Source organism: Octopus bimaculoides, chromosome 7 (genome assembly GCF_046866305.1).
Source record: "Octopus bimaculoides isolate indiv1 chromosome 7, ASM4686630v1, whole genome shotgun sequence".
NCBI lineage: Eukaryota > Metazoa > Mollusca > Cephalopoda > Octopoda > Octopodidae > Octopus > Octopus bimaculoides.
In genome coordinates, this window is record NC_142934.1 from 91,557,809 (window position 1) to 91,578,231 (window position 20,423).

General features: G+C 35.5%; 1 protein-coding gene across 1 annotated transcript in view; it reads right to left on the bottom strand.

Moving 5' to 3' along the window:
• LOC106872793 (uncharacterized) overlaps nt 1-20,423 on the bottom strand; it is a 124,023-nt gene that overhangs the window by 52,334 nt on the left and 51,266 nt on the right. Inside the window, exons 9-15 of the mRNA XM_089355658.1 lie at nt 20,191-20,382; nt 18,812-18,982; nt 16,748-16,987; nt 13,787-13,982; nt 11,045-11,196; nt 5,510-5,626; nt 2,577-2,698 (exon numbers count right to left, since the gene is read on the bottom strand). Of these exons, the coding sequence (XP_089211784.1) occupies nt 2,577-2,698; nt 5,510-5,626; nt 11,045-11,196; nt 13,787-13,982; nt 16,748-16,987; nt 18,812-18,982; nt 20,191-20,382 (1,190 nt within the window). The remainder of the gene's footprint in view (nt 1-2,576; nt 2,699-5,509; nt 5,627-11,044; nt 11,197-13,786; nt 13,983-16,747; nt 16,988-18,811; nt 18,983-20,190; nt 20,383-20,423) is intronic.

Below are 20,423 nucleotides of genomic sequence, written 5' to 3' on the forward strand. Positions count from 1 at the left end.
AAACTTTAACGATATTATAAACTATAAAGATTAATAATTAATCAAATATTATTAATCAAAAATAATCGAAAATATACCAACACTATTCAAATCGAAGTTCTAATATTATGTTGAAATGAAACTATAACTTCTAAATAATTTAGTGTTAAATAAGTTATCTATTAAAAATAATCTATAAAGAACCAAATGAATAGTATAAAAACAAGAATACATATTATTTTCAAATAGTAGAAAATCTTTAGCAAAGTGAAAACAGTACTTATCATCCAAATTTTTCCGTAATTCAAACTGAAAACTAAGACGTTATCTAATAGCTATAGCGTTTTGAGCAAGAGTTCGCGCGAAAATACTACGTTAAAATAGAACGTTAAAATAGAGAATAGAACACGAAAGCATGAATGAAATAATAATACTTAAATAAATGAATGAAAAATTTAAAATTTATATAACTAACAACATAAAAAGAACAAAAAACTATAGTTATCTTATAAAACATATTAATAAATATTAAATTCTAATATATAATAAATAAATAATAATACTAATAGTCGTAAATTAAATAATATTATGAAATAAACTAAAATACTACTATTGATTTAGTCTTATCAAAATCGTAGTGTCATTGTAATATAAAACCTTAAACTTACTAAAATATTAACCTACCAATAAAAACAAAAAATAGCTACTAGAATAATTAAATAGATACCCCAACACACACTCTAATACATACATACATATATATATATACATATATATATATATATATATATATATATATATATATATATATATATATATATATATATATATATATATATATATATATATATATAAAAAACATACATATATATATATATATACACTTACACACATATACAAATATACATACTTATATATAAAACATATAAACATATATACATACGAATATACAAAATAATATACGTATATACACACAACATACACACATATATACACATAAACACTAATAAAAGCATATACATAAATAAAAACATACATACACATATATATATAAATACACACATATATATAAATATATATAACACATATAGACCAAAACATACACACTACCATATATATATATATATATATATACATAAATATATATCTACACATACACACATGTACCTACCAAAACATACATATAAAAACAAATACACTCATACACACATATAATAAATAAAGAATATATATAAATACACACTCACCCTCCCATGCTCTCAAATATACATATTATATAGATACACATATACAGACATATATACATACATATAAAAATACACATATATACACAGAAAAAACATGCATATACATATACATATATACATATACATATATACCTATATATACATAAATATATATATATATATACTTATATATATATATACCTACTAATTTATATAGACAAATTACACACACTCACATATATACTTATACCCATATATATACATATACATACACATTTACATAAGTACATATATAAATATACATATACATATACACAAAAATACTCATAACTATATATATATAAAAAATATATAAAATATACACAGAAATAAAAATTCACTCAAATAAATATATAAATAAGGTATATTCTAAAACAAAACTACACTCACGCACTCACTCACACGCACAATATATATAAATATACATCTATACTCACTAATATATATCTTTATACATACATGTAAATACAAATATACACTCAATATACACAAACATATATAAAAAAACAACACATATATATACACTTAAACCTATATAAATACATACGTAAACATATATACATACACCTAAAAATATACATACATACTAACGCATATAGACTAAAACACACACACTCATATATATGCATATACATGTATATACACATACCCATATAAACAAAATAAATGAAAAATCATTAGCTAAAGTTTTTATATAGATAAAGTAGTTTATGTCTACATTTTATTTTTGGATTTTCATCGATGAGTTCTTGAAATTTGGTTATTTTCCCTAAAACTATATATTTTATATATACTTTATCTATAAGGCTCAATTTAATTTTAATTTTTTATAAATTGATTTTAATTGAGTTTTTTACCTGTAATTTTGGATTTTGTCCCTAATATTATATATATATATATATATATATATATATATATATATATATATATATATATATATACTGATAACGGCCGGCTAAAGAGCGAGAGATGCCTCTGGGAATCCGATAGGGGGCAGCACTGGACAGATATGGTATTTTTACATCTTTTTACCATAAGAGAGAATTTTTCTCTACAGTGAATTTGCCTTTAGAATTTAAAATATATTACAAATATATTTTAACTCACTTAAAGTTTGCATACACAGACACACACACACACATATATATACATATACATGTGTGTGTGTGTGTGTGTGTGTGTGTGTGTGTGTGTGTTTGTGTGTATGCGTGTTTGCGTGTGTGTATGTGTGTGTATGATTATGTATGTTTCAGATGCAATCAGCAATTGTTTATCGCAAAAGTTCCACGCGAAAGAAAGCAACGTAAAAAGAGAGATGCATGAAATTCTTACCCAAGTACAATGCCATGAATATTTTTCAGTTACACCAGGTGCCACAACACGATCTGGATCGTTAGAGAGGCTTCCGTTCAGCACAACTGCCTCACCCACGCCTATACTTCTCTCTGAGCCACCTGCAGGAAAGAAGTTTGTGTCATCATTTGAACACTGTCTTCGGATTATTCTGAGCAACATTTTAAGGGAGAATCACAACTTTCCAGTCAATAGAGAAACCAATTTATAACCGAGAGCCACATTTGATATTCTGTACCACAGCATTACGCTGTGATCACGACATCGTTTAATGGATAGAGCAGTTAGCTGCATCTTTTAACTATGTAAAATGATAAATTTGTAAAGCTCCGCGTGTATGGATGTAGGGTAGTTCGCCTTTTGACAGATCGATTCATGTATGCCGAAGTGACACACACATTCATCCATCCGTCCATTCATCTTCTTCCGCCCGCTATTCTTTGGATGGCCGTGTAGGTAGAGTTCTCAGGCAACCCACCCATAGGGTCCTATCAAAACCAACCAATCAACTATGTATATGTAACCTTTACAGCAGATATGTAAAAAAGGAAAATTTAACTAGTTTTCCGTAGATTGAAAAAAATAATGAGCAGCCTTAATCGATTTTGGAACATTATTGACCTCTCAACAGAGGTGTGTACATCAATTTGACTAATCTCAGAGAAACAACCAATTAACCAATCAATTAACCAATTAAACATTATTAGACCCTCATTTTGATATTTGCAGTTGATTTCGATTTTAATATATTAAACTGCTTCTCATTTACTTAAAAGATAAAATGAAGAATTAGATCGGAAAAATGCAATATTTATCTGGAAGATTAATTATTGAGATAATGAAATGGTTGAGTGCCAACATTGTCGAAGTGAATGGTTTAACGCATAGAGAGTTGGATTAGCAGAGTTATTAGATCCTCAAACAAAATATTTGGTGGGATTTATTTACGGGCCTTTACGTTTTGAGTACTAATCCTACCGAGGTGGATTTTGCCTTAAATCCTTCTGGACTCAACGAAATAAAAGACCACTCAAAATGAAGTATTAATCAAGTATTGGGCCTGTTTAATGTTCTCTTAAAGCATCTAAAATGCGAATAGAATTCAAGTGAAAGACGAGAAAAATTGCTCAGTGGCTTTATACCTTGCTAGAAATTATTATTATTATTATTCCTTCGTAACACAGTGTAAGTAAAAATGCACCGGAGTCTTTAGTTATCTGTCAAGTTACAAGGAACTCAGACAGATAATATTTTCCTTAAGATGTTCGCTGTACTCAATAAGGCTGCTTTTTGCAAGACATCATTCTTGCATGGGATTTCCAGTTGCCTTAAGAAGTTTTGAAATTTCACTGCGATTGAGCCCACTGGTATCACTTTTACATTACCCTCTCGCATTCCATACAGTCTTGCCATTTCCACTTTCAATTCGGAGTACTTGGTGGGTTTTCCAACCTCTTTACTCACAACATTCATGTCATTTGGTATGGCTACATCAATGACCTGACAGTATTTGTCTCTCTTATTCAATATGACAATATCCGGCCGACGGTGTTCGATTACACGATCCTACTGAAAATCATAGTCCCAGAGTATCGTTACTTTTCCATCCTCCTGCATAGCTTTACTTGGTACATGCTCATACCAGTTCTCTGTTACTTCATATTGGTATTTACGGCATAAGAACCAATGAAGATACACATATACACTTTATCGTGGCGGCGCTTGTATTCTTTTTGTGCAAAGTTCTCACGTCCTGTGTTTTCCTTTCAAACTGTCCATGTATTCTCATTTCAAGAAGGTCTTCTTTTCTCTTCTCAGTTTTTTGGTTAAACTCTTCTTTGCCCAACATTTCATCTGCATTTACAGCCACATCTTTCGCGGCATATTGCAGCAGGACTCCAACATCTCCTTTCACTCCATATACAATGGTCTCTACTAATTGGTCCTCTGCCACCATTCTGCTTTAGGGTGTAGCGTCCTATGCAGCGTCATCAATTTCTCGTCCTTCTATCCAGCGTTGATATTTCCTCCTTAATCCATTTGAGGATGGACGCACTATATTTGACCACCGCAACTGCCCAGATATTCATTGCGGTAATCAAACTTTTGACTTTCAGGTTGAATTTCAACACCAACTTCACCCTTTTTTGATACGCCTCGCTGATCTTGACTTTCATTTCTCTGTGTAGAATGCCATCCAACTCCAAAATCCCTAAATATCTATACCCACTACCATCGGGTTCACCCATGGTCTCGCCTGAAATTATTATTATTATTATTATTATTATTATTGTATGAACACTCTCAACTTATTTTTCTGGGTATGATGGAAAGTGTCAGCTGTCCACAGCCAGCAGACTAAGGTGACACTTGTTTACTGGTCATGCTTTAAGAACTCTACGAAGATTTCTTGCAGTTCCAAGCAATGCTGGTTTTTGTAGGTGTTCTACATTTATATTTGTACCAGTCTCTTAGAGCCATGTTGGTAGTTGAGTGCTGATACTTTCAAGTGCATCAATTTCTATTGGTATCACGTCTACTCTCCTCATTGACCACAACCTTCACATTTCCCACTTCAAATCGTCGCAGTTGTTCAGTTTTTCTTCTTTCTCTTTGATCCTGTTGTCAGCGGGACATGCTATGTCGATTATCTTGCAAGATCTTTCTTTTTTATTCACCTCAACAACGTCCAGTTTCCGATGCCTGGTCAGGTGATCACACTGAATCATTGCATCCCAGAAAATTTTGGAATCTTCATTCTCGGTCACTCCTTCTGGGGTTTGCTCATACCATGTCTTTGCTCCCACTGGATCATTCTTGCCATAATGTCATGTCTCTGCACTTAATATCTAATTGATATCGTAATGCTGTATAGAGTGTCTTTGTTATATTCAGTATAAAATGAAACTTACCTCGAATAATGACTTGTAATTGTGAATTTTTTACTGTCAACTTAATACTGTTGGTTGAATAGATCGAGCTGTTAGATTTAACTGTTACATTCAGGGTGAATGTTATCTCGGAACCGCCTACAAGATAGAATAATTGGCCAATATTAACATGTATCGTTGAAAAAAATCATTAAAAAATAACAAACAATACAACTGTAGAAATAGAACAATCTTGTTTTAAACGTACAGCTTTAATTAGAAATTGTTAAAAGCTGACGGTTACGAAAAACTATTTTTTCTCCTAATTCAGTGGCATTGTAAATGTCATCATTTTTCTGTTCTTTTATTCTTTTACTGATTTCAATTATTGAACATCAGGCACCGTTTGAAGGGTTTTTGGTCGAGAAAATTGAGTCACATAACTTATTTTTCAGTCTTATACGTATCTTCATTGATCGTTACTTTCCGACTCCTTTCCGATTCCTTAAAAAGGCACAAAGCGGTTTTACGTTAATAAACATTAAAACATAGACATAGACACACACACGCCAGGCATTTACGCAATTTCTAACAGCAAAATTCTACTCATGACTTGAAGGCACGTGATATTTCGGTATGCAACCGTCATATACTATAATGTATATTAAATGTTTTTATAAGTCAACACCATGTCCTACTGCGTTAGCAGTGCTCTTTACATTATTCGAAACGATGTAGTAAACTTAACAAGATGAGCACTGCTAACGCAGTAGAGTGTGGTGTTGAGGTATAAAGACATTTAATATACTTTATAGCATATTATGGTTGCATAACGAAATACCACGTGCCTACAAGTCATTAAAATTTACATATCAGCTCCAGGAATGCGTCTAATATGTAAATTGGTATATCCAATAGCACAACACCTCTGTATGCGTTGGCTGTATAAGCAAAGTTTTCGGAGGCGAGAGTAGATTAGATGGGTACTGATGAAGGGGTAAAACACCCCTGAAATATGACATATACATTCATTACCAATTTTTGTTTTCGATCTCATTGTTTGTCTACCTCTGACGTCTCGTATAGGAAACGTAGCAAAAAATCGGTGTTGACTATGATTTCCGTAGAAATAACCCTAACAAAATGATTCGGGGCAAACAGTAGAAGATACTTATGGAAAGTGGTTCAAATGAAAGTTAAACAGGAGCCACGTGGCTGCAAAGCAAATTATTAACCACACAACTATTCTTGTACCAATATTTATTACATTTTAAGGCGGTGAGCTGGCAGAAACGTTAGCACGCCGGACGAAATGCTTAGCGGTATTTCGTCTGTTTATACGTTCTGAGTTCAAATTCCGTCGAGGTCGACTTTGCCTTTCATACTTTCGGGGGTCGATTAAATAAGTACCAGTTACGCGCTGGGGTCGATGTAATCGATTTAAACCCTTTGTCTGTCCTTGTTTGTCCCCTCTATGTTTAGCCCCATGTAGGCAATAAAGAAAAATATTTATTATTATTATTATTATTTTATGTTTGACTTTTGTTTTGCATTTGTACAAGTTGGATCCAAGTCTCACCCAGAGACCTCAAGAGACAACAAGTTAGAAGTTCATGTAGGTGTTATGCCTAGGGTACCATATATTTGGATTTGTACAGTTTTGTTCTAGTGAATGTTTAAGAAACCATAAGAAAATTATGTGTTTGCTTTAAAATTTGAGATCACATAGACAGTATTTTACGTAGGATATGGGCAGTTCCCATGAGCACTATCTTTTGAACTTCAGCCATTTTGGGGTTTCCTGGTATCTGAGCTAGGTAGTAATCAGCCCATTTTGCTGTCATTCCCAGGGCACCTATGACAATAGGTATTGTTTTCGTCTTCAGATTCCACATTTTGCTAATTTCTATTTCAAGATCTTTATATTTGCTCAGTTTTTGGTAGGTCTTGACAGATACGTTTATATCGATTGGGACAGTCATATCAATGAGGAGGCATGATTTTTGTCTGAAGTCTTTCAGTATGACGTCTGGCCTATTTGCGTCTATCTTTCTGTCAGTTTGAATGGTGAAGTTCCAGAGGAGTGCAATGTGATCATTTTCAAGTACTGGGGGTGGTTTGTGTTCCCACCAGTTTTTATCATGGGGCAAGTCCAGGTTTTTGCATATTACCCAGTGAATATATTGTGCAGCTCTATCATGCCTGTTGAGATACTCTGTAGGCGCAAGCAGACTGCACATGGAGACAACATGATCGATGGTCTCATTTTGTTGTTGGCATATACGACATAATGGGGAGCTGCCGTTCTTTAATATGTTGGCCTGGTAGTTCTTTGTAGGTAGGCATTGATCTTGGGCTGCTATGATAAACCCCTCTGCTTCTGATTTCAAGCCAGAGGCCATTAGCCATTGATGGGTAAGAGCTTTGTCAATATCTGCATTATTCGCTCTCTTTGGGTATTTGCCATTGAGAGGTTTTCCATGCCATTTTTCAGTCATAATATCTAAGGCAGCAATTTTAGCACGGGTTTTCAAGCGCTTAGCTTTTTCTGCAGGTGTTTCTAGTTCGTCTAATTCTTGAATTTGTTGCAATTGGAATTCACTTAGATATTCCTTTGCCTGTTTTGTTACTGAGTAAGATGCTTTCTTGCTTTCATGTTTTAAGACAAGTTTTAGCATCCAGTCCTCAGAGTTTTTCAGATAGGTGTCTAGGCCAATTGTGGCTACCTTCATTGATAATGCCAGCTGTAGAAGTCCTCGGCCTCCCTCTTTTCTTGGCAGATAAAGACGTTCTATATCTGCCTTAGGGTGGTGCATTCTATGCATTGTCAACAGTTTTCGTATTTTTCTGTCAACATTACATATTTCAGTAATTGACCAGTTAACGATATTGAAACTGTAAGTCACGACTGGTATGGCTAGAGCATTGATCGCTTCGATCCTGTTTCTCGCGTTCAGCTCTGTCTTCAGTATTGCTCTCACCCTGCGATAACATTCTCTTCTAATCCTTTCCCTCATCACTGAATGCTTGATATTGTCCCCTTCAATTACCCCTAGGTATTTGTAGCTCTCCGCTGGTTCTAACTCTTTTATGACATTTTGCTGGTCAAGGTTCACATTAGATGTTTTTGTCATTTTTCCTTTGATAAAGGTAGCTTTTGCACATTTATCAGGGCCAAATTGCATTCTGATGTCATCACTGAATTGTTTAACAATCGCTAGTAGGCCTTTGAGTTGTTGGTCATTTTTTGCAAAGAGCTTTAAATCATCCATGTAAATGAGATGATTTATATTTTTATCAAATAATTTATAACCATACTGTGCATCATTGAGCAATTTTGAGAGCGGTATTAGAGCTAGACAGAAGAGGAGTGGTGATAGTGAGTCACCCTGGAAAATGCTACATGAAATTCTTACATCTCCAGCATTTAGAGATTCATTGTCATTATTCAACGTCAGTGTGGTTCTCCATGATCTCATACTTACAGATAAAAAGTTACGCAGAGTAGGAGCTATTTTATACATTTCCAGACATTTCCTAATCCAGCTATGTGGCAGGCTATCAAAGGCCTTTTTATAGTCTATCCAAGCTATTGATAAGTTTTTCTGGCGCTTGTGACAATCTTCTAAGATCATCTTATTGATGATTAGCTGATCTTTACAACCATAAGATCCACGTTTACATCCCTTTTGCTCATTAGGGAATATGCTACTTTCTATTAAAAAACTATAGGTGTACTCGGTTAGGACAAATGTTAGCGTCTTATACATTGTTGTTAAGCAGGTTATGGGTCGATAATTTTTTGGTTCGTTTGTTTCCTCATTTTTTGGAAGCAGGAATGTTAAACCATTAACTAGCCAAGAGGGCATCAAACTAGGATTTTGCAAAACATCGTTGTAAAGTTTTGTTAGCAGTTCATGGCTCTCTGGGAAGGCATTCAACCAGAAGTTAGGAATTTTATCCTTTCCTGGAGACTTCCATTTGCTTGACCTCCTGAGAGCAGATCTTATATCTTCTACCTTGACCCTCTCCCACTTTTGCTCCTCTAAGGAGTCTAGGTCTGTAGATATTCTATCAATCCAAGGGGCCTTTTCATTGTGTGTTTTATCTTCTGCCCAGATTTTATTCCAAAATTCTTGCACTTCTTCTTTTGATGGGACAGACTTTATTGTTACTGGTGTTTTCCCTATCTTCCTGTAGAAATTTTTGGGGTTATTTTTGAACATGTTATTATCTCGGAAGAATCTAACACGCTTTTCATACCTTACTATACGGGCAGCTTTAGCACATACCTTTTGCTTGATGGTTTCTATGGTGGTATCAATGTCAACTATGGTTTTCACATTATATTTTTTCTTTAGTTTTTGGGTCTTTGTAGGTTTGATACTCTTGTCAAATTTAAGGTTTTTCAAACATTCTATGTCAGATCTAAGTATCTTAATTTGGTGTTGAATGCGCTCTTGCCAAGAAGGCTTTTTGTGGGAGTGTTGTCGTTTTCTAATCTTTTCACCACATAGAACCGTTGAGATTTTTGCGGATGCATAGTACAGGTGGTTGAGATCTGTAATATCAACATCATTAGCTGAAATTATATCCTTAAGTGCAAGGCGGATTTTACCAATTATTTTCAGGTTTTGGTTAGAATTGCGAATTTTGGGGAGAGTGTCGCGTTCATTCATACTGGTTTCTTTAATTTTCAGCCATTCAATCATGATTTGATTTTTTAGATCATGTAGTTCTGTTGCGTCGATTTCTGTATTATTATTATTATTATTATTATTATTATTATTATTATTATTATATGTTTCACTTTTGTTTTGCATTTGTACAAGTTGGATCCAAGTCTCACCCAGAGACCTCAAGAGACAACAAGTTAGAAGTTCATGTAGGTGTTATGCCTAGGGTACCATATATTTGGATTTGTACAGTTTTGTTCAAGTGAATGTTTAAGAAACCATAAGAAAATTATGTGTTTGCTTTAAAATTTGAGATCACATAGACATTATTTTACGTAGGATATGGGCAGTTCCCATGAGCACTATCTTTTATTTTTATTATTATTATTATTATTATTATTATTATTATTATTATTATTATTATTATTATTATTATTATTATTATTAAGGCGGCGATCTGGCAGAAACGTTAGCACACCGGGCGAAATGCTTAGCGGTATTTCATCTGCCGTTACGTTCTGAGTTCAAATTCCGCCGAGGTCGACTTTGCCTTTCATCCTTTCGGGGTCGATAAATTAAGTACCAGTTACGCACTGGGGTCGATGTAATCGACTTAATCCGTTCGTCTGTTCTTGTTTGTTCCATCTATGTTTAGCCCCTTGTGGGCAATAACGAAATAGGTATTTCATCTGTCTTTACGTTCTGAGTTCAAATTCCGCCGAGGTCGACTTTGCCTTTCATCCTTTCGAGGGTCGATAAATTAAGCACCAGCTGCGCAGTGGGGTCGATCTAATCGACTGGCCCCCTCCCCCAAATTTCGGGCCTTGTTCCTAAAGTAGAAAAGAATATTTATTACATTTTCTGTTTTACTATATCTATAGATTGTTAAAGCTGTACTTAACTTTCAGCGTATTCTTTGATACTTTATAGTCCTTTGAATTAGTCCAGATGCTGTCAAGGTTGTACGTCCCTGCAGTTGAAACTGCTGTCCAAGCGTATTCTAGTGCTAAGGACATGCACGGTGGAAACTGGACATTCGAGCGAATGTAAAACCTGTTGCGATAAAATATTTTAAATACATTATTTACATTTGACAGATATTTGTTCTCATCTTGTTTGTTGCTAACACAACGTTTTGACTGATATACCCTCCAACCTTCATCAGGGAAAATTTCGAACCTGGGTTCTCATTCCTAAGGGATTTTTCGATGTTGTTGTTGTTGTTATTATTATTATTATTATTATTATTATTATTATTATTATTATTACTATTATTATTATTGTTCAGGTCCGAACTCGGAATCTTGGGGTTAGTAGCCTGCGCTCTTAACCACAAGATTCCGAGTTCGATTCCAAGCAGTGACCATAATAATAATAATAATAATAATAATAATAATAACAACAACAACAACAACATCGAAAATACCTTGGGAATGAGAACCCAGATTCGAAATTTCCCCGAGAAAACCTGATGAAGGCTGGAGGGTATATCAGCCGAAACAAGATGAGGACACATATCTGTCAAATGTAAATAATGTAAATAATATACATAATTCATAATCTCTGAAATATAGAACACCTAATATTAATAACTAAACTTGAATAATTAGTGAAATGTTGCTCGATTGGTTACAACCTTGTATTAGCTTATGTATTAGTTTAATTTATAATTTCAGTTACCTCATGCAAAGTTGATACGCAATGGAGAGAGAGAGAGAGAGAGAGAGAGAGAGAGAGAGATAGAGAGAGAGAGAGAGAGAGAGAGAGAGAGAGAGAGAGAGAGTAAAAGAGTGAAGGAAAGAGAAAGTGTTATATATATATATATATTCATACAAGCCAACCAGAACATATGAACACACACATGTATATATTTGTTCTCTCAACACACCTAATAAAATATATTACTATATTGATCCGACAGCTAGTAATTTAAGACAAGATGGAATAACCATTTACATACTTTTATATATAAAAGAAAATTGCTTTGCATATCTCTAGCATAGTTATTTTGAACACTAAAAGACGAGAATGATGATTACACGATCTCATGCTAGCCTACTTTTCTTTAAGAAGGTCGAGGTCAAACTTGTGATTTCTGTTTAAAGGAAGCTATTGAAATTCAAAAATACTGAACCAGTCTAATTAATCAACTCAAGGCGATTTCAACGCACATTTTAAAAAAATTAGCCTTACCTAGTAAATAAGTAGTCATTGACTGTATTAGAAAATATAAAATATATACATGAATTTTGACAGTTACAGTTTGGCTGATGGAGTGGTGTATCTGAGCGCTTAAGTTTGTGGTTGTAGCTACTGAACTGCGATGTTATGTTGTCTAGACAGGAATATCGAACCTTAACATTAAATGAATTGAAGAGCTTGTGATGTTTGTGCGGGAATGTGAATATCTTACTAGTGTTGGGAAATTTCTAGTCATTTTCCTCTTCCTATTTCTACTCTGCTGTGTAGTGGGTAGGATCTTATCCACATAAAAAATGCTTTCATCGATGCCGTTTCTAGCTGACATATATTTATAATAGGGTTTGCTATAGTAAAGTCATCTCTGTCCCAGCATAGAGCACAAAGTCTCCTATCTATTCCTGTTACAATGCCACAAGGTTCCTGAATATAATCGGTAGATGTTTGGTACTTTTTATGGATGTAAATGGTGTTACCATTCAAATTTCTGCGAGAATGGTGTTTGTCTCTCTGTAAGTCTAAGAAGATGACTATCATTACATTATTGATAATGATTATTTTTAGGCCCAAATTCTTGTAGATTTTTTCATTAAATTCTTCCTGAATCTATCATTAGTGTAACCATTCATATTGTGTGTAATTGCTAAGCAATATTATCTGTGTAATTTATCTACAGAGATAAATTGTACTAGTTTATATGTATTGGCAAACAATCAGTGAATTCTCTCCATCGGTAATCACAGTTTTACAATGGCATATATTCGAAGTTTGTGCTTGTGATCAAACAATATTGTAGTATGAAAGGTGTTGTATATGCTTGTATTTTTTTATGTGCGCTGTCACTGATTAATGCTATTAAAAAGCTTGGGAACTTGAGTGTGGATGTTAATCAATCCCAAACGATCAACTACTTCAGCTCTATCATAACATTCCATGGAGCTTTTCTTTTTAACCAAATGGAAAAGTAACGTTCATTATGATCTCGGTACTGTGAGATCATAATGAGTGGCTGTGTGGTAAGTAGCTTGCTTACAAGCCACATGGTTCCGGGTTCAGTCCCACTGCGTGGCACCTTGGGCAAGTGTCTTCTACTATAGTCTCAGGCCGACGAAAGCCTTGTGAGTAGATTTGGTGGATGGAAACTGGAAGAAGCCCATCGTATATATATATATATATATATATATATATATATATATATATATATATATATATATATGCGTATGTATATGTTTGTGTGTCTGTGTTTGTCCTCAACATCGCTTGACAACCGATGCTAGTATTTTTCGTCCCCGTAACTTAGCGGTTTGGCAAAAGAACCGATAGAATAAGTACTAAGCTTACATCCTGGGGTCTATTTGCTCGACTAAAGGTGGTGCTCCATCATGGCCACAGTAAAATGACTAAAACAAGTAAAAGAGTAAAAAAGTATGTATTATATATTTACGTGTCTGTAACTTGGACATTCTGTGCGTCAACATCGGATGAAAGATAAACAATTGGAATTGCATTGGCGTCTCTAGTTATAATTAAAGAAGAATTGTCAATCACGGCCAGGAAATTCTTCACGTTCAGTGTTACAGTGTATTCAGTTCCGATCTGTAAATCACTGGAGTTGAGCATTATTGAGTCCTTTGTGTTATCTGCAAAAGTTCAAACATGTATCACCTTACAATAACCTCCACGAATAAAAGCTTCTTAATAACACATCATTTTAAAAGTCACTAAATTAAGTCAAATATCTTGGGTAAACACATCTCATGACTCCACCTCATCTGGTTTTGCATTGTTTATCTAATGGCGAAAATTCTCAGAGCTGTCACATTAAAATAAAAATTTGAGCAAGTTTTAGTAAGTGACTTAACTTGAGATCGTGTTGAACCTGAAGCACTTACGGCATTGAACAGTCAAAAGAGTTCCTTCAAATACATATTCACCGTTATATTGTCTCAATGTGTCACAACGTTGACCACGCGGTTCCACTCCCGGATCGCAGCTGTTTCACTTCCCAAGCATGTTCACTTGAAATTTGATAATGATGCTAAATACACAGCATCTTCCTATTTATTGGTTTCAAATATTGGCACAGGGTCAATAATTTGGGGATAGAGGTTTAGTCGATTACATCGTTCCACTGCTCAACTGGTACTTACTTTATCGACCCCAAAAGAGATGACAGGCAAAGTCAACTTCGGCGGAATTTGAACTCAGAACGTAAAGACGGACGAAATACTGGTAAACATTTTTTTCCCGGCGTGCTAACGATTCTGCCAGCTCGCCGTTTTGATCTTATCTATCGACGTTGTTTATGCCGGGCTCTGTATTCTGTTGTATTTAAGAGAGATGCTGCTGGCCTGGTTAATAGTTTCTAGAACCTAGATTGAAAAAGACACAGTTCGTATCACATCACCTTCGTTGCGCTAATGCTATGTCCCCCGCTAAAAGTAACCTCTTAAATGATTAAAAAACAGCCATTATCTCATGTCATGGTGCAGCTCACACTGTACACGGTGGGGACTTACATAATATAATAGATGAGTAATCAGTCTTACTATTGATATAGGTTGTGGAGGAGCATGGACTCCGTAAAAAAAGCCTCACTTTAGGTATTTAACATGAAGATATATAATTAATAACCGTTTCATTATGGAATACTAGGAGTGGCTGTGTGGAAAGTAGCTTGCTTACCAACCACATGGTTCCGGGTTCAGTCTCACTGCGTGACACCTTGGGCAAGTGTCTTCTACTATAGCCTCGGGCCAACCAAAGCCTTGTGAGTGGATTTGGTAGACGGAAACTGAAAGAAGCCTGTCGTATATATGTGTATATATATATGTATGTGTGTTTGTGTTTGTCCCCCCACCATCGCTTGACAACCGATGCTGGTGTGTTTACGTCCCCGTAACTTAGCGGTTCGGCAAAAAGATACCGATAGAATAAGTACTAGGCTTACAAAGAATAAGTCCTGGGGTCGATTTGCTCGACTAAAGGTGGTGCTCCAGCATGGCCGCAGTCAAATGACTGAAACAATTAAAAGAGTAAAAGAGAGTATCGGTGAGCTGGTAAAATCATTAACGAGTATGACAAAATGGTAAACGGCATTTTTTCCGCTTCTTTATCTGCTGGGTTCAGATTCCACCGAGATCGTCTTTGCTTTACATCCTTTCAGGGACGATAAAATGAATACCAGTTGACCTCTGAGGTCGATGCAGACAACTTACCCACTCCATTAAAATTCTGGTTTGGTACCAATTTTTTTTATATCACTATTACTACCTCCGTTTGAGGCGGCGAGCTGGCAGAGTCGTTAGGACGCCGGTCAAAACGCTTCGTGGTATTTCGTCCGTCATTACTTTCTGAGTTCAAATTCCACTGAGATCGATTTTGCCTTTCATCCTTTAAGGTTTGATAAAACAAGTACCAGTCAAATACTGGGGTTGATGAAATCCACTAACCCCTTCCCCTAAGATTTCAGGCCTTGTGCCTATAACAGAAAGGGTTATTACTATCCCTCGTTCTATATTTATCCTTTACTTCAAGTATGATGTCAATAATTGCTTCGGGGCAACAACCCCGATGGCGATGGCACCACCACTAGTAAAAGTGGTGGTGGTGGTGGTGGCACTGGCCTTCGTTGCGATAAGGAATTATAAAGCGACCTTTCTATATGTTCACCTTATGTATGTCACACGTGCAGGCTGAAATTACATGGCCGTTGTACACTATATATACGCCATGTACACTGCATAGTTAGCATTCATGTTTCTAGATAAATGGATGTATATACATGTACAATAGTGAAAGTTGCATACATAGGATTTCCTATGTAAACAACTTCTATATTTCTTTTACAGAAATCTACACGTTAACAAAATATGCACCATTACATGTATAGACATATGTACTGTATGCATATGCTTGGACGTAACTGTAAAGTGTCGTAGTATCATTAAAAGGCAAAAAAGTATGAAAGATTAAAATTAGATAGATAGATAGAAAGACAGATAGATACAGATAATGTGTTTGTGTGTGAGTGTGTATACACAGAGAGGGGGAGGAAGGGCAGGAGAGAGGAAGGGAGAAAGAGAGGGGGAGAGAGAGAAGGTGAGGGAGAGAGAGAGAGGAGGAGGGAGAGTGGCGGAGAGATTGCTATATACTTCATAAGTTTTATTATCGCAAAAATTATGAACAGGAAAGTGAAAGGGTAAGAGCTGAGAAATAATGTCCTTGTAAGTCATGTAAGGAAGAAAATACAACGAATCGTATAAAACGAATCGTATAAAATAATACAAGAAGGAGGCTGACGTGAGAATGTATAAGATTTAGGTTTTTATATTTTAGAAGACATAGAATAACAGAGGTGAAAAGGAAAGGATAGGAACAGACGTCAACTATTTGATAGACTCACCTACTATTGTTATGTTAGGAATGGTCCATTCGTATGTTAACTGCCTACCGCCGCTTCCTCGACTCTTCGTACCCGTATACTGCACGAAACCGCAGTTGGGTATTTCTGAGGGACCTTCGATTACCGATTCCACAGAGACTGGTTGATCAGGTCTGCCTACTACTATAGTACTTTCAATAGCAATGGCATAACTCTGGCCTTTGGCTTTCACTGCATTGTTTGCAAAAGTCAAATAAGAACCTGAAAAAAGAATATTACTGAAGATTTCAAAACAGAAAGTTACAATACTTGTGCCTCTACCAAAAGCATTGGCTTCACCAGTAACTATTTGTTTTGTATTTTCCATATCAGCATAACACTGCGAAAGAATATTTTGTGAATATGTTAGTTTAGGGGTCATTGACACTACCTTCGGTCTCTCTCACTATTCTGACATTTAAAAAAAATAGTTTTACTTCATTGTTTTTGTTTTAACAGATTATATCAGACTCTGTCATCGCTTCGACGAATGAGGATTCAGTGGGACACAGCTGCACAGTGTTCCCAGTTTAATGTTTTGCCGTGTCGTTTCATGTGAGAATACAGACCTGTTCACGATCTGCAGTCCCTGCTACAGATGTGGCAGTGGTGGTCACCATCATCTAGGAAGGTTAGATTGGACACAATTCTACCCTGGTCTCTTTTCCTCTTAAGGGTGTTGATACTGGCTACCTCAAAGTCGGTGATGGTATGGTAGCAAGAGCTTCTCCATTGGACTCTATTCAGTGCTTTCGATTTCCATGTCTTCAGGTTTCAAGTAGGTCTTTAAAGTGTTCTCATAGCGGAACAATGGGCGTCCTTGGTGCCTGGTACCAGAGCAAAGTTGATCACAGGTGTGGGCTTTGGACATTAAGCTATTGTTAAATGGGAATTAATTGTTGTTATTGTTAGAGATGTGGTACGAACAAAGTCAAGGTGTCAACTATCAGCGATGTAATAGTAACAAAGGATAAAAAGTTATTTATAACGAACACAGTGGAGGAAAAGTAAATTTCCTGTGACCCTAACCAGAAAACCGGGTTCAATTCATGCTCGAATCTGCTTCTCGTTAGTTGAGCCCGGATTGCTAAAAACTAAAACAATCATTTTTTTGTTAGTGATATTCATGTTCAAAGTAACCGGAATCGGTTCCCGTTTCTTATTGGTTCGCACGCCATGGATGTAAAAGTGTTCATCTTGTCAACACTGGAAGTGAAAGTATTTTCCTTCGTTGAAAAATTGAAAAAATTTTCTTTCTTTCCAGAAAATGAAACTAGGAAAGAACGAGTAAGTATTGACGATTAGAGGCCTGCAAAATATTGGTTGTAGAGTACCAACTGTCGAGTACTGACTGTCGAGTACTGACTGTCAAGTACTGACTGTCGAGTACTGATTGTACGGTGCTGGTTGTAGGGTACCGACTGTAGAGTACCGATCGTAGAGCACGCGCTGCAGAGTACAGATTGTAGAGTACCGTCTATAGAGTGCTGATTGAACTGTAGAATACCGATTGTAGGCTACTGTCTGTAGACTACTGGTTAAAGAGTACCGGCTATAGAGTAAAATCTAGAGTACCGGTTGCAGAGTACTGATTAGTTACTATAAAGGATCCAATATGACAAAAGAATGTTGTACCGAAGTGGGATTATGCAAAAGGAAGAAATAAAGGCAATATTCGACTTTTATACACAATTAAACTGATATTTAATTAAATTGATGCGGTTTTGTGCCTTTCCAACGATGAATTTAAATAATTATTAAAAGCTATTAGATTCATTTATCCCTTTTATTAAAAGAAACAAAACATTCACTTCTTGCCCAATAAAATGCTTTCATTGTTTTCATTAAGGAAAACACTTTCGCTTTTCGCCCCGAAAAACACTTTCTCCTGCTCCTGTTGCTATTACTTTTTTCTTTTGTTTGTATTGCAAAATATTTTTACTTTTCTATTTCAATGAAGCATAACATACGAACACATGCCGTGACAAGCAGAAAAATATCAGTAATTATTTGATATATAGAAGCATTGGTCTTTCGAAATCTTACCTAGAATTACGAGATCATTTCCTTTGCCTACCGTTATGATCAATGTCGAATCAGAATACCAGTTACAAGCAGCTTCGTTACCAAGTTGAGTTGTGCTTGTAAAAATTTTATCACATGTCAGGATTGCAGCAGTTTCAATCGGTCGGTCGAACTTTACCTCAACAACAGCTCCTAACAAACAAGAAATCAATTATATTGGGATAAACTTTTACATTTAAATAGAAAACAAAAACAATTTGATGTCCATTCTTATTTCTCTAACACTTCTATTTCGTCTCCCCGTATTCGGGGCCACAAAACTAAGCATCAACTCCGCCTATCGTCCCTCTTTATTTTCTGATTTACAGATCGGACACAAGCTTCCATATGCCTTTAACTGGCCATAGGAGCACACACCAGGCCATGCATCGACAAGGATTTCTTCTAACTGTTCCTGTGATGGTATATGGGACCGTACGAGTTCAAATCCTGGTACAGACATAAGCAACTATTGCCCTTTAATATCTTGTGCTTGTGTTAAAAGCCATCACTATTGCTATAATGTGTGTTGTTGCATACACACAGTTGTACCTATTCTACAAAGAATTATTCTTGTTGTTGATATTGTTGCAGTGATCAGATAGTGCGAATTGTGGCTAGTCTACATGGCGGGATAAGCTTTTGACTTACTATATGCGAAGATACAACTGTCATATCTTGAAAGTTCTTTTTATTGAACGTAAATATCTTGCATATTATAAGCCTGAAGAATTTCTCAGTGATTCAAAATGGTAAATATTGGAGAACTGGTAGCATATTTAATATCTTTTTTTTTCGAAAATTCTATATTAAATGCATTGTTGATTCTTTATTTTTTACTTTTACTTATTTCAATTATTGAACTGCGGCCAAGATGGGGCATCGCATTGAAGGGCTCAATCGAAGAAATCGGTGGTACTTAGTCTATGGGTATCTTTAAACGAACCAAAGCCGGCTGTCCAGCGGTGAGGGAGCACACATATACATAGACGCATACGATGGGCTTCCACACAGTTTCTCTCTAACGAACTCGCAAGTCATTGGTCTGCCTGGAGCTACAGTATAAAACTGTTTCTCAATGTGTCACGCTGTGGGACTGAACAGGAAAGCGTGTGGTTGGGAAGCAAGCTTCTTCTTAGCCACACAGCCATACTTTCACCCGCGTGGTTCATTATTTTGCAAAAAAGAAAAAAACTTATTAATTCTCAGGACTGAGGACTGGATACAGACTCTGTACGATGGGTTTGGTGGCCCTGTGTTACTGCAACATTTAAAAACCAGTGGAAATAAACAAATAAAAATATTGTTTTTGACATAAAGGTAATTAAATGAGCATGTCATAAATTTAGGAATATTCTTACCAGTAGAACCAAAATTTGAAGACAGAACTGACGGTTTTTTGGCAATAACTGTGACTTCGTACGGACCGCTAAAGACATCAATACCGTTGAAAGATAAACTAACTTGAAATTTTTGACTCGATGTAAGTTTAGGGAGCGGGCATTTGTTATTCGTTTTGTTGGCAACATGGATAACGGCGACATTGTTTGAATCTGAAAAATAACAGAAAAAATATAATACAGATAATTAGGTG